Consider the following 12,942-nt stretch of genomic DNA (forward strand, 5'->3'; position numbering starts at 1 on the left):
TTGAATTCCATGAGTAAAATGACCCATAAAACATGTGTCGCACATGCCCTTTTCTATATTTTGTTTTTGGTGACCTGACCTGACCTGACCTGACCTTGACCTTGACCTTTGAATGACATTGTGTGCAACTAATATTGTCTTGGTAGTCTAAGAACACGTTTTGGGCAATCAGTCTCAGTCCATTCTTCGGCAACTACGGTGCAAGGCCGATACTGTAGAAACTTGCATTTTGTACCCTTGACCTGACCTTGACCTGACCTCTGACCTATTTAAGCAAAAAATTTTGGGCTCTTAAGATCCGCCTTGTTGAGAGCTTTCGATTGCCGTTTTCCCCGTCTTTCTACGACCATCGGTTCGGAAGTTAGACAGGGGGGGGCAGAATCTGCCCCCCCCCCCCCCAGCAGGGCGCGTATGGCTGAATAGCCCAGCGGGGCGCGGGTTAATGTCGAGGATGACATCGGGAGTTGTACTCGTTGTACTGGCCACTGGCCATATCGGTCAACATTTTATATTAGTGATAACTTTTCTTAGTTCTCATAATCGATGCAATTCTGATTCCTATACTGATGCAATGTTGATACAATAACTGTCACTGATTCAGAAATGGTCGTATAGTCGATTAATTCGATTGATTCGAGAGTAACCTATTAAACACAGCACTATGCATTTACATTTTATAAAACGTGAATAGTTATGCAGTATGCGCAGCTGTATCTTCGGGGAGCAGACGTCGGTGTCCGAGGTCATCTGGCAGTAGGGATCTTGATGGATTCGTAGGTTCACGATGATGACAGGAGTGCTTGGAAATTGGAAGGCTCGCGATCTTCTTTCAGGAATGGATGAGGAATATGCCTGGAATAGAGTAAGGAGAATCAGCATCGGGAAGGTGGTGGTTGGCAAATGACCAGTGGCCGTTGAAGTTGTTCCTATTAAACGATTGTCTTAAAAAGGATTGCTATTTCTACATATGTATCACTGAAGTGCTTTATTCAAAGATACATCAGTACTGAATGTTAGTAAGGCCATTTCCCACCTTTTCTATGAAAATTAGAACTTAAAAAAATCAGTAGACCATTTTTTCAAAAAAATAGTTACATCCTCTGGCGGCTTTTTTTCTACATCCTCCCCCAAACGCAAAATGGATTTGGCCACACTGCAGTCACCAAGCGCCGTCACAAACAAAGATCTAAAGGCAAAAAGCATGTTGGGAATGAATGATAGCTACTCATGACTCACGCTAGTGTAAGTTGTTTCCCTATGCCGGCAGTCGGCACCAGCAATGTAGGTTCCGGTTACCATCTAATAGGTATTGATCCAGTAAAAATCCGCCCTTCCATTTGCATTTCCATTCCATTTCCATTCCATCCATTTGCAGTTCTAATCAAGGCCATATATAGTGTTCTAATGTCAGCATCAGTGCGGCGACCAGAAACTCTGCCAGAAACTACGTAGCCACGTGATCAACCTCCCCGGGAACCACCCAGTAACAACCTCTCTCTCCCCACCATGACTGCGCAGCAGAGCTTCAGAGTTCAGAAAAACCAAAACCGCTGACGCTTCATTCCCCTTCCCTCCCTGCCTCGTATCTGCATTTCGTGCCGGGTAGCGATTTCCCGGTCCGTGAATAATCTGTGCACTTGTGCAGCTGGCTCGGAAAAGCTGCGGTCAGTCCAAGGCTATATAAACCAGGTAGAACGCTCCCGACGAAAAAGTGGTGACAAGCGATAATTAGTAGCCGCGACCCTCTTTTGTTCAAAACTATATCCACAAGCAGCATTTACAGGCTAGCGGAAATCGACCAATCGGCGTTCGGCAATACTCAACGCTGATTGGCCCGATGCTCGTGACGAAATTGCGGGGGACTGCAGCTATTCCCCTATGGCGTTTAATAGACTTACGGCTTTTGAAGGGGATTTATACCAGTTTTTGTTGGGTTTGAGGCCATTTTTGAGCTTGGATATTCTTTCTGTGACTTTTGACTGTGTAATAACGACATTTAATCATAACATTTCTATATACTACCGGTGTCACATCGACCAAAAAGACCGTAAGTACATGGGATAGACGGACCACTGCTGATGGGGCCACACATGCCGGCGTGTGGTCATCGGAGGCCCATGAGGGCTCGACATAGGCCCTTCATGGGTCGGTATAGGCCCGGTGGGTCCAGTGCAAGCCTATCAGGGGCCGGTGCTAACCCAACAGGGCCCAGTGACATATAATGTAAGGCCGTCTAGGGACGTTGAGGGCTCATGGGGGGCCATATAGGACCAATAGGGACCACATAAGCCAATCAGGGGCCATTTAGGCCAATAAAGGCACTTCAAGGGACTTGAAAAGGTCATTCAAGAGCTGTGGTGGGCCCATGAGAGGACGGCACTGGTCCAGCAGGTGCAGTCAGGGGATGTTGTACGGGTTTCTCAGTGGCCCATTTGGGCATATCAGTGACCAATTTAGACCCAGCAGTGGGCTTTGTAGACCTATCAGGGGCTGGTGATGGTTCATCAGGGGCCAGCGTTAGTCCATCGGGGCACGGCATATGCCCATCAGAGGTAATTGCGAGCCCACGCTGAACAATGATGGCCCTTCAACGGCCCCATGGATCTACATTGACCCATGGGCCATGATGTGTCATGTATGCCCCTATGACAGGCCTACTCAGACCCCTGATGGACGTTCCCGGCCTCTGATGACCCTATGCTGAATGCTGATGGGGCTCTAAGAGTCTCCAATAACCCTTCGTCACCCCATTATTACCATACGCTGGCATTAGGGACCCTACATCCAAGCCCACATCAGCCGCAGGGCAGTCCGTACCATGACAGCACGTCTTTTCGGCCGATATTTCATTGGTAATATTTATCAAAATCATGATTTTATGGTGCCATTATATAGGTAACAGTCATAAGAAATATATTTCAACTCGAAAACAGCTCGAAACAGCATATAATTTTAAAGAAACCCCTCCGAAATCCAAAAGCCTATTCGGGTCCATAGAGAATAACTGCGGTCCCCCGCAATTTCGTCACGAGCGTCGGACCAATCAGCGTCGAGTACCGCCGAGCGCTGATTGGTGAATTTTCCGCTAGCGTGTAAGTACTGCTCACGGAACAAGAGTTCGTCGACAATCCTCCACAAACGTCTGTCACCATTTTTCATAATGCTAAACAGCCGGAGCGTACCCCCCTGGGTCAGTCTTCGCTAGCCCCCGGCGCCACGTCAACCAAAATGGCCGCGCAACATGGCTGCGACGGCTATCGGGGAGAGGAAACTCAAAGTGATTGATGACGGGCCCAGACTTTTGCTGAGTTTTCAACGGAATGCCTTTGACCCAACGGTAGTCCATTACCTTTGAGCCATGAGTTTTCAACGGTACCTTTACCCCAAAGTATTTCATTGGTTGGTTTACGGTTGCCGTACCTAGGTACTGGGACCATTACATTAGTGACTCATATAGAATCAGCCCTGTGTCCAGCAGTTTTCTCCGGCCGATGGCATGACATTCCAGCCAAGGTGACGTGGACAGGGTCAGAGAGGGGAATCCCCGCTGCTCCGTACCAGCGGGGGCCGATCCACCCCGGGAGGGAAAGGGGAGGTGACACCGGGCCTCGAGGGAGCGGCGCCTGAGCTTGGGACCTTAGTGAGCAGACCAAGACAGCTTATAAAAGGGCTGGGCCGTGCCACTGATCTAGAGGGTGCTTGCTATGGTTGTGTTGCGATACGTAGCTTTTTGTTACCAAGTTGAAACACGACACACCACCCCAAGAGCTGAACCTGAAACTATGCCATTCGGCATTCTTTTACCGTAAAATTCATGTGAAATTCTCCATAAACCGTCTATTCAAAGAGAAACATTTCCCAATCAGGTCAGTCATATTCACCGTGTCTTGAAAACAGCATCACAAAGTATCTACAAACACAAGTAGAGTTCCAACTGCTGCCTTATCCCAGCCGCTAAGCCCACAAACCTATACCTGTGTGCTTTCGCCACCGGCCTCCTATCACCCCTCCCCGTTCCTCGACCTTCCCCACGGTCACGGGCACCCCACACATCGCGGTCACATGACCTGAGTGACGTCACACACCCCTGACACGTCACCGGTGCCAGCACGGCACCCCGATAAATCAATGACGGCGCCGCGTCCACCGGCCGGCCTCCGGTGACTCAAACAGTGGTGGGCACAGAATGCTTCCTTGGCAACACCCATCCCACAGTACACACTTGACACTACACACTCATCCTATCGATAAAGTCACACACTTTGATCAGTCACGTGAACTTGAACAGAAAAGGTATCTTGAATCCTGCTTGCAAGGAGGAATATGCAAGGACAGTAGATCGGTGTCACTTGATGCCTTTCAGAGGGTGATAAAAATAATGGGTCAACTACTTCGAAACAAACTTAAATACCCAAGGCTGCATCGTCCGAGACACCCAAACAGGTGGGACCAGTATAGAAATCGGCAAGGCCGGTGAAGAGGCTGACGATATGTGAAATCTACCTACAAGGGAGCCAGCCCACTGGCGTCCAAGCATAGTGTCTGGCTGTGGCATCGATTGCTTTGCCATCGAGTCTGGCCTACAGAGTAGCTTTTCGAGAAAAAAGTGATATTGATGACATTGATAACATCAGTAGCAGACGAACTCCTACTTCAGAAGCAGTCATACAAACTTCTGTACCGATTTTACAAACAACCAATACCTACCATAATAAATCTGCCAGACATCAAGATATCATGCATTTCTAGAAGCTCGGACTAATGCACCAATCTAAATTCCAGTGCCTACTGCCTACGATAGCAAACTGATACCGTGATCGATACCAACATAGAACGTAAGCCCCTGTTGCACACGAGACCATGCCGCCATTGCGAAAGCCCACCTGTTTCAACACGCGGCGGTGTAACCGCTTATCTATGACGAGGTCACCGTATTGTAGTTTAGGTGACGTCACTGGGTAGCAGCTCCAATCACAGCAGAATAATATAACTCCAATGACGTCAGACTAGTACCTGGCGCCAGGCCCAAGGGAGGGAGAGGTGGGAGAGAGCCAAGGACACGTTCACAACTCCCCCAGGCAGAGGGGGAGGGCGGCGAGGCATTGCAGCACGAGATAGCAGGCCGGTCGATTTGGGACGCCGGCAGACCGCGCGAGCCGGAACGAAACGGTGAAGGCATTGGCGGAAAACATGCCAAGATTTTGTATAGGTAAAAAAAAAACACGCCGCACACCAGTTATGCATGCTTAGGTATGTGTCTTATCATAAGTTGTAACAAAATCTATTCTATCACCTACCACAGACTGACCATTGGGCACTGAAGCTTATTGAAAAACATAGCACATTGATTTGACGTAGTTTGAGATCCGTTTTATTTCATCCGTGTCGATTATCAAGCTCCCAACTCTACTACAAGGCCAAAGCCGAACCGCACAAGTCTGGCATTGTTGTGCAACGGTCCCGTCAGTCACTGGCAGCTCTAACGGGACCACTCAGCCCCGTACTAAGCTCATTCGCTGTCAACTGCACGCCCACGGCAGACAGAACAGCGATCCGCCAATCAGAGGCGAGAGAAGTCACGTGAACGGTGCGTGAACGAGGGAGCACAAAAATTAGAACATAACTGTTGCAAGCATGAGATAGTAAGATTGGCGAGTAAATAATAATGCAGTTGTTGTAAATGATAAATGCGGGACAAAACAGCGCTAATGAAGTCCGAAAACTCGAAAAGACTGCGCTCATCAAAGCTAAGATCACAGCCCTCGGTGCAGAACATTTCGTAACTTTGTTGCATTTCATTGTGAACGCGTCCGGTCCGTTGCTCGCCACATGTTTCCCTTCGAATGACATCACTGCTAGTTACGCCCCTCCCGCACGGGCAAACAGTCGGGCTACTTCAGTGACAGGCGCCTGTGTCATCCTCTTCTGAGAAGACGATAACCGTAGCCAGTACGGCAGATCGCTAGAAGCTATCATGATTATCATTTACCACGGCCAAGGGCAGGTATCTGAACTCAACTATGATCTTTGACCATGTACATACATAGTACCCACTATCGGTAGATTTAGCTACGGGAATCTGTCTAAGGTATGGAATGCCATGCAGGAGTTCGTACTAGTACTTCGGAAAGCAGGGATGAATATTATCCAACGGCCCATAGGATCGAGTTAGCATCAAATATCACTGGGTCTGGGATAACGACGAAGACGCCATTACATATAATCTACAGAGCACATAACGTGAACATCCCGTCCAAGAAAGGCCCCAAGCAACCCATCCTGCTCAGAATGACTCAGCAAATTTCACAACTACGACATATACATACGGCCCACGTGATGCGGTAGCGTAAATATAGACTCTGGGCTGGGCGTGGGCGACTGGGTGTTTGAAAAGGACAACCCTCCTCAGAAAGCCTTGGTATTCCACTATGGAATCGGCTTCCCGGTAATGACAACTCATACTGACAGCATAAAGTAGAGCTAGAGATTCGCAATCAACGCTGAACAAAATAACTTCCATCATGCCACTACTCATTGACCACTACATGTATCAGGACACATATTTCTATAGCACTATAGCTAATGAAGCAAGAAAGTAAGAAAGAAAGAAAGAAAGAAAGAAAGAAAGAAAGAAAGAAAGAAAGAATGAATGAATGAAAGATACAGCAAGAAAGAAAGGAGAAAAGCAAATAGCCCATCTCAATGGGACCCACCTTTCGAGCTGACTGATGACTTCCCCTCGATCCTGGCTCGTTTGGCCGACTCCTGTTTGACGATGACCTGGGGTCGCTTCACCGCCTTGGTGCCGCTGGTGCTCGCAGCGCTGGTGTTGGTGCTGGCTGCGCTGGTGCTGGCAGCGCTGGTAATGGTGCTCGAAGCGCTGGTGATGGTGCTCGAAGCGCTGCTGACTTTCCTCACCACAGACGCCGATCTGGCGCCGCTCTGTCCCTTTGTCACAGTCTGAGACGCCTTTCCGCGAGTCTTCCCGCTCGCCTGCGCCTTTTGTGGCGCCTTCCCGCTCGCCTGCGCCTTCTGTGGCGCCTTTCCGCCCGAGGTCAGCGCCTCGACGGCCGCCAGACTCGGCTGGAGCGCGGCGGCGTTCAGCACAATCTGTCCAGAGCGCTGAATCCCCGCCAACTGCTCGCTGGTGAGCATGATGACGATCTGGGTGGCCGGGCTGGCGGCGGGGGTGACCGCCACGCGCGGAGGACGGCGACGACGGCGGCGGGGCGCAGGGCGCTCCTCCACAATCGAAATGTCCTCGTCTTGGTCGATGGGCTCCTCTTTGATCGGGGTCACCGTGGCGGCTGGTTTAGGAGTTGTGGGTGCAGCAGAGGAAGGCGCCAGGCGTGGGGTGGTGGCCGTGTTGGTAACGCTCGCTGGAGACCCTGCTGATAATGATGCGGAAGGTGTGGGGTCGGATGTGATGCCACACATACTCTCCAGGGTTTTAAGATCCTCCAACGCCTGATCGATCATACGCGTGTGCTCGTCTTCCTCCACTGAGGACGCCAGGAACTCGATCTCGGGTGAGAGCGCCTCCTCGGGCGACCCGGAGGCGGTCTCATGAGCGGCCGGAGAGGTCACCTCCACCGGAGAGCTCGTAGGGTACTCAGCAGATGAAGTGTCTGTGATTTTGCTCGTGCTCATCTCCAGGTCAGACGGGGAGACGAAGATCTCCTCGGCCGGCGGCGGCTTGGTGGACACAGCACGCGCCGGCTGCACAAAGTCAATCAAAGTCGTGATTTTGTCCGTGATGGCGTTATCGCTCTGAATATGGACGATCTCCGAGCGCGGTGCCGAGCTCGTGGCAACCTTCCAGTCGCCTACCGAGCGCAGTTCCGCGTGCGACGGGGACGTCTCCAGCGGCGAGGAGCCCAGGCTGGGGTCGGGCGAGGCGAGCAGCGCGTCCGATGGGGACATCAGACACTGGTCGCCGGGCGACGGCTGCGGGTCGGCGGGCGAGCCGAGGGACGAGGTGGTCCCCGCGGCGCCCAGCGCGACGCTCGTGCCGCCGCACACGGCCGACTGCTCAGCCACGCCCAGCAGGCCGTCCCCAGTCAGCTCAGAGGGCAGGCCGTCCAGGTGGGGGAACAGCCGCGACACAGACTCCACCTCGGCGGCGAAGTCAACGCCAGCAGCGTCCTCCCAGCCGAATGGACCCGCCGCTCCATATCCTGAGCTGTTGGCCTGAGGGGAGAGAAGGGAAGTTGTCAGTGGCTGTAGGTATGTGTGGAGTGGATGTCAATGGCATGGTACACAAACAATTTGTAAAAAAAATACCCACATAAAACTGACATAATTAAAACCTTTAAGCATTTGATTGGCAATAAGCAATATACAAGACTTATCTGACAATGGAATGAGAAAAGGAAGGACAAAACATACTTGTGAGGTGGCCTCATCAAGCCACAATGAATCGAGGGCCAGCGGCCCTGCAGCCATCTCTGTGATCTTGGCCATATTGGTCTTCTTGTTGTGTCAGTTGGATGTAAGCCAAAAGGCTGGTTTGGTAGACTTGGGAAGTCCTGTAAAATATTATTATTGTTAGTACCATTGGTAAAGGAGCACATTGTACACCAAGTAGGCATGCGGTAACTGACATTGACATGCATATTTTGATTTGAATCAAATAGCAATTACAAATAACAATGCAAAAATATCTGAGCGGATTTGATCTGCTCATAAATTGACAAGCTTATCGGAAAAAATGGCTTACATATTTAAGCAAATGAACCACATGGCATGGCAGGTCATGGGAATCGCTGATTGACACAACAAAGCACCAAAAATTGCAGCATTTTCGTAAAAATAAGAATCATACTTACATCATCGCTGGTGTACTGGGCGCACGAGGCGCGGCTGGTTTCTTGAAACCACTATTGACCCATGGCTATGCAGGAAAATCACCGAAATAACTTGTACGTGTTTCCTTGGCTGTCATCGGGTCAACAATACGGAAATCGGCGGGAGCAGAACCCGGGAGCTGCGGGAACGTTGTTTGATGTTCATGCGCAACCGACGACTTAAAAATAAGTCGAGAGAATTTTGTTTTCCATTTGCATTTTTAATGTGACACACTCTAACTCCTTTACTTCATTTATGCTGGAATCAATATAAACACGAGCAATCTCCCCAAATATTCGCAAGTTTTTAGGACTATGTTTTGATGTAGAGGCTCTCCATGTCAATCTCGATTGCGTCATCTCGATGCATTCAGCGGCAGTTATATTTTGAGAAATTACATCACATGTCTTTCAGACGGAAATATTCGCATGCATACTTCATCGAAATACTATTTTTTGTTTCGTGGCTATTTTGTCTTAAAACAAATTGCAAGTTTAAGGTATCATCGTCGTAAAACGATTATTTATAAGTAACATTTTTATATGACGTCATTTTACCAATTTTACCAATAAAGCTCTTTTGCTACAAAAATGGCTTAGTAAAGACTTTTATGCTTTCAGTTCCGGCTACTAAATTAATATTTCAGGATGGTATAGATATTGTTATTTATCAACGATTCGAGCTCCGTGTGCCAACAGGTGTATTTGTTTGATTGAATCGCGTAATGATGATTATATCCTGAAAACGTGGTATCGTAGGTGTGAATGTTTTTCCATTATTTTAAATGCTTCTGTGGAGTGTGAAATGCTTCAGGTCAAGGTTTTTTATTTTGCACTATTTTATTTGATTTCCAAAAGTCAACTCAATTTTCTTCTTAAATCTTGCTTGGTTAATTTCATTTATTTTCAAGATATTTAATGAAACAGACATGTACACAACTTTTGTGCCTACAAGGCCTTGAATTCGAGCAGGCACAATACTGTCAAGCCCAGGCGTTGAATGAAAACTAGTGCATCTCACTCTAGATTGAGATGGCTGTGATCTCCCTATCTCAGTGTTTCACACATTTTTACCAAGGTGTGCTCATCAGTTGTCATGTCACTGTTGTCTTCCTTTATTAGATACCAATTTCAATCCTTTTCCAGATTATATGCATGATTGCTCATGTAGTTTTAACTTATTCATTTTTGCAGACAGTTTCATCAGCAATGAAGAAAAGCCAACTTAGCAGTTTATTTGACGAGGATGCCAGCTCTTCTGACAAGTCGCTGTTGACATACCAGCGACCACACCCCCCTGAAACAGGCCAAACTGACAATTCTCTCCCCTCTGCAAATGTCTCACCAGTACTGCCATCCACAAAACACCCCAATGGCGCTGAGATTTCCAATATCCCTGAAAAATCTCAAGATGATAGTCATTTGACATCTGAGACAGATGGAAGAAAGTCTTCATCTTCAGACCATTCTCCAACTGCTGGAGAAAGCAGCACTCCTGAGCTGCTGCACTCATCTGTTGTCGCCGCGTTCACCTTCTCCGGCTCACAGAGTGTGTCACTCGGCTCCTTGGGGTGTGCTGTGTACTGGGAGCGGTCCCGCCGCAGGTCTGTTCTGGTGCTGTACCGCAGCCAGCAGCAGCAGATCTGTCTGCTGACGCTCACAGCTTCCTCCCTGCCGGCCATCCAACCACACAACTACGTCAGCTTCTGCTGTGATGCTGGCCGCCAGTACAGCATCCATGTGGCGTCACAGGAAGCTCTGAAGGAGTTTGTGATGAAAGCTGTGCTGGCTGCAGCACAGGCCGTGGATGGGAGCAGCCCAGTGGCACTTCTGCTTGCCTCCGAGGACCACACGAAAACCGCCGGCGGACGCTGCGCGCGGGAGGGCGACCAGCTGACCCTCAACGTGTCGGAATGGGGCGTGCAAGACCCGCGCTCACGGCCTCTGCGGCAGCTTCACAGCCCGGTGGACGACTCCGGGCCGCTGCTCGGCTCGTGGAGGTCCTCCCTGCGCGGCGCCCGGCCCGGCCAGCGCTGGGTGGTGGCTGATCCCACCTCACTGGGGGTCGTGAGAGAGGTGTCTGTGACGGGGGTCCGTCCGGCGCCGCGTCGCCCTCCTCTGCGGCTGCCGACCGACGACGGAGGCGACTGGAGACCGGGGGAAGAACCGGAGGAGGAGCTGGAGGAGGCGGAGGGGTGCTTGACGCCCGAGTCTCCGCCGTCACCGCCGTCCTCACCTTTACTACCAGTCGCTGAGCGTGATCGGACTGCGTCAGATGTCAGAGAAACCAACAATGAAGCCTCATCACAGCATCATGGTGGTCGAGATGAGGGTCAGGTTGCTTCAAAGGCGAAGGGACGCCCGGACGTTCTGGCGCGGATGGCTCGGCTGGGTCAGCAGATGTTCCCAGTGATGGGGAAGGGGACGTCTCCCTCTCCACCACCCTCGCCACCGCCGTCTCCTGCTCGTCGTTCGCCGACTCCAGCCGTCCGCAGTTCATCCCCGCGACCCCAGTCGCCTTCGGAAACCCAGAAGACCTCCTCATCCGGAAAGGAAGTATCGGGAACGACGGCGGCTTTAGCGTCGGAGGTAGAGGGAGGTCCAGCGTCCAGGAGAAAAGGAAGAGCGCCCGGCGGTCCGAAGCCGACCGTGACCGGCCGCCGTCCTCCGGTCCGCCTTCCTCCCTGCGCCCGTCCACCTGTGGCCGCTCGAGCGGACGGCACTGAGCTCGGCCTGCTGCTGGGACGGCTGGAGGCCAAGCTGGAGACGGTGCTGACCCGTCTAGAACCTCCCGTCGGTGTGGAAACCGACGCGGAAGCACTGGCGGCAGGCGTGCGCAGGCTGGCGACTGAGAACGCCGCGCTACGTGAGGCGTCTCGGGGAGCTGATAGAGCGACTGAGCTGCGTCTGGAGGCGGAGAGAGCGCGTGCGGCGATGACGTCCGAGCTGGCAGACTCGCTGGCGGCGCTGACCGACACCAAGAGGAAACTGGCTGAGACGGAGCGACGACTGGCGGCAGCAGAAGAGAAGGCTGTAGCGGCAGAAAAACGCGAAGAAGAGCTTAGGATGAAGCTGACAGCTGCACAGTCAGCTTGCACTGCTGCGGGGAAGGAGACCCCAGATGCAACACGGGACACCCGACGTATGCTCAAGGGAGTGTACAAGACACTTGTGGCGCGTCTGCCGCCGGATGAGACGTTCACTGGCGCAGCGGTGGCAGAAGTCGCCGCAGAGGTAGTCAGAGAGGCGCTGCAGAGAACGGAAACGGGACGGGTAGAGGGGCGGAGGACTCCAGTGACGGAAAAGAAAGAGGAGAGGAGCAGTGCGCCGCCATTTGTGGCAGAGGACGAGTGTGTGGAAGCGGTAGATTAGGTAGTAGACTGAGATTAGAATTGGGAGAAAGTGACTCGCTCAAAACGTGGCCTTTTGCCTCCGATGTACTGTGTATGCATATTGCTTGGTTTTATCGTCCTTTCCATTTATACAAGCCAGTCATTTATTCTTCAAGTGCAGTCATAAAGTAACTGGGTTTGTTGAAATCAAAGGTAGGTACTCACTCGGGGCATAGAATGAGCTAACTTTGCGGGCGTCGCAGTAGATCATTGTGTGTCCGGTCGGCCCATAACATAATTTACATAAGCATTGCTCGGAATGGTAGCACGGCTTCTTTTATCAAGTGCCAAAAGTTGTTCTGTGTTCAACTAAGAAGTCGCGGATTGAAATGTAGCGAGTGTTTGCTCGTGGTCGTGCGTGTTTGTCGCTTGTCATACAGGCGTGCAGTCACAGGGTTTCTAAAGCCATGTTCACTTTGTGATCGGAAATCTGTGATAAATTACTCCATAAAATTCCACTGCGCGGGCCATGGCAGAGTCGGGTAGCTTGCTTTGTTGTGTGCTATATCACGATAATTGCAGTTTTTATCAGTGTTTTGAAAACTTCGTTTTATGGAAGATCCATGAAATCAATCAGAATATTCCAGTATTTTACCCATGTGTTATGTTTATTCCATTTTACGAATGTTGCATCGTTAATCAAATATACAAACATACTGCTTTATAGGATTGTTCGAAAGCATTGAATTCATTTTCCATTCTTC

The 12,942-nt window shown here is 50.6% G+C and overlaps 2 protein-coding genes across 4 annotated transcripts in view; one reads left to right on the plus strand and one right to left on the minus strand.

Annotated features, from left to right (window-relative positions):
- Window positions 1-8,987, minus strand: part of LOC122394503 (proteoglycan 4-like) — a 63,085-nt gene extending 54,098 nt beyond the window's left edge. The window contains exons 1-4 of one of the 2 annotated variants that reach the window (XM_043391411.1): window positions 8,829-8,987; window positions 8,389-8,528; window positions 7,042-8,190; window positions 6,714-6,969 (exon numbers count right to left, since the gene is read on the minus strand). In XM_043391411.1, coding sequence (XP_043247346.1) covers window positions 6,714-6,969; window positions 7,042-8,190; window positions 8,389-8,463 — 1,480 coding nt within the window. In that variant the 5' untranslated portion in view covers window positions 8,464-8,528; window positions 8,829-8,987. Of the gene's footprint in view, window positions 1-6,713; window positions 8,191-8,388; window positions 8,529-8,828 lie in introns of both variants that reach the window. The other variant, XM_043391409.1, reaches the window with a different exon arrangement.
- Window positions 8,988-9,491: 504 nt separating this feature from the next.
- Window positions 9,492-12,900, plus strand: LOC122394504. 2 transcript variants are annotated; one of them, XM_043391413.1, is made up of 2 exons: window positions 9,492-9,545; window positions 10,041-12,900. In XM_043391413.1, the coding sequence occupies exon 2, from the start codon at window positions 10,056-10,058 to the stop codon at window positions 12,216-12,218; it is 2,163 nt and encodes a 720-aa protein (XP_043247348.1). In that variant the 5' UTR covers window positions 9,492-9,545; window positions 10,041-10,055; the 3' UTR covers window positions 12,219-12,900. The 2 variants fall into 2 exon arrangements, with proteins under 2 accessions (XP_043247348.1, XP_043247347.1); XM_043391412.1 differs by lacking the exon at window positions 9,492-9,545 and adding an exon at window positions 9,581-9,601.
- Window positions 12,901-12,942: the final 42 nt, after the last annotated feature.

This window comes from Amphibalanus amphitrite, unplaced genomic scaffold (genome assembly GCF_019059575.1).
Source record: "Amphibalanus amphitrite isolate SeventyFive unplaced genomic scaffold, NRLGWU_Aamphi_draft 000595F_arrow, whole genome shotgun sequence".
Classification (NCBI taxonomy): Eukaryota; Metazoa; Arthropoda; class Thecostraca; order Balanomorpha; family Balanidae; genus Amphibalanus; species Amphibalanus amphitrite.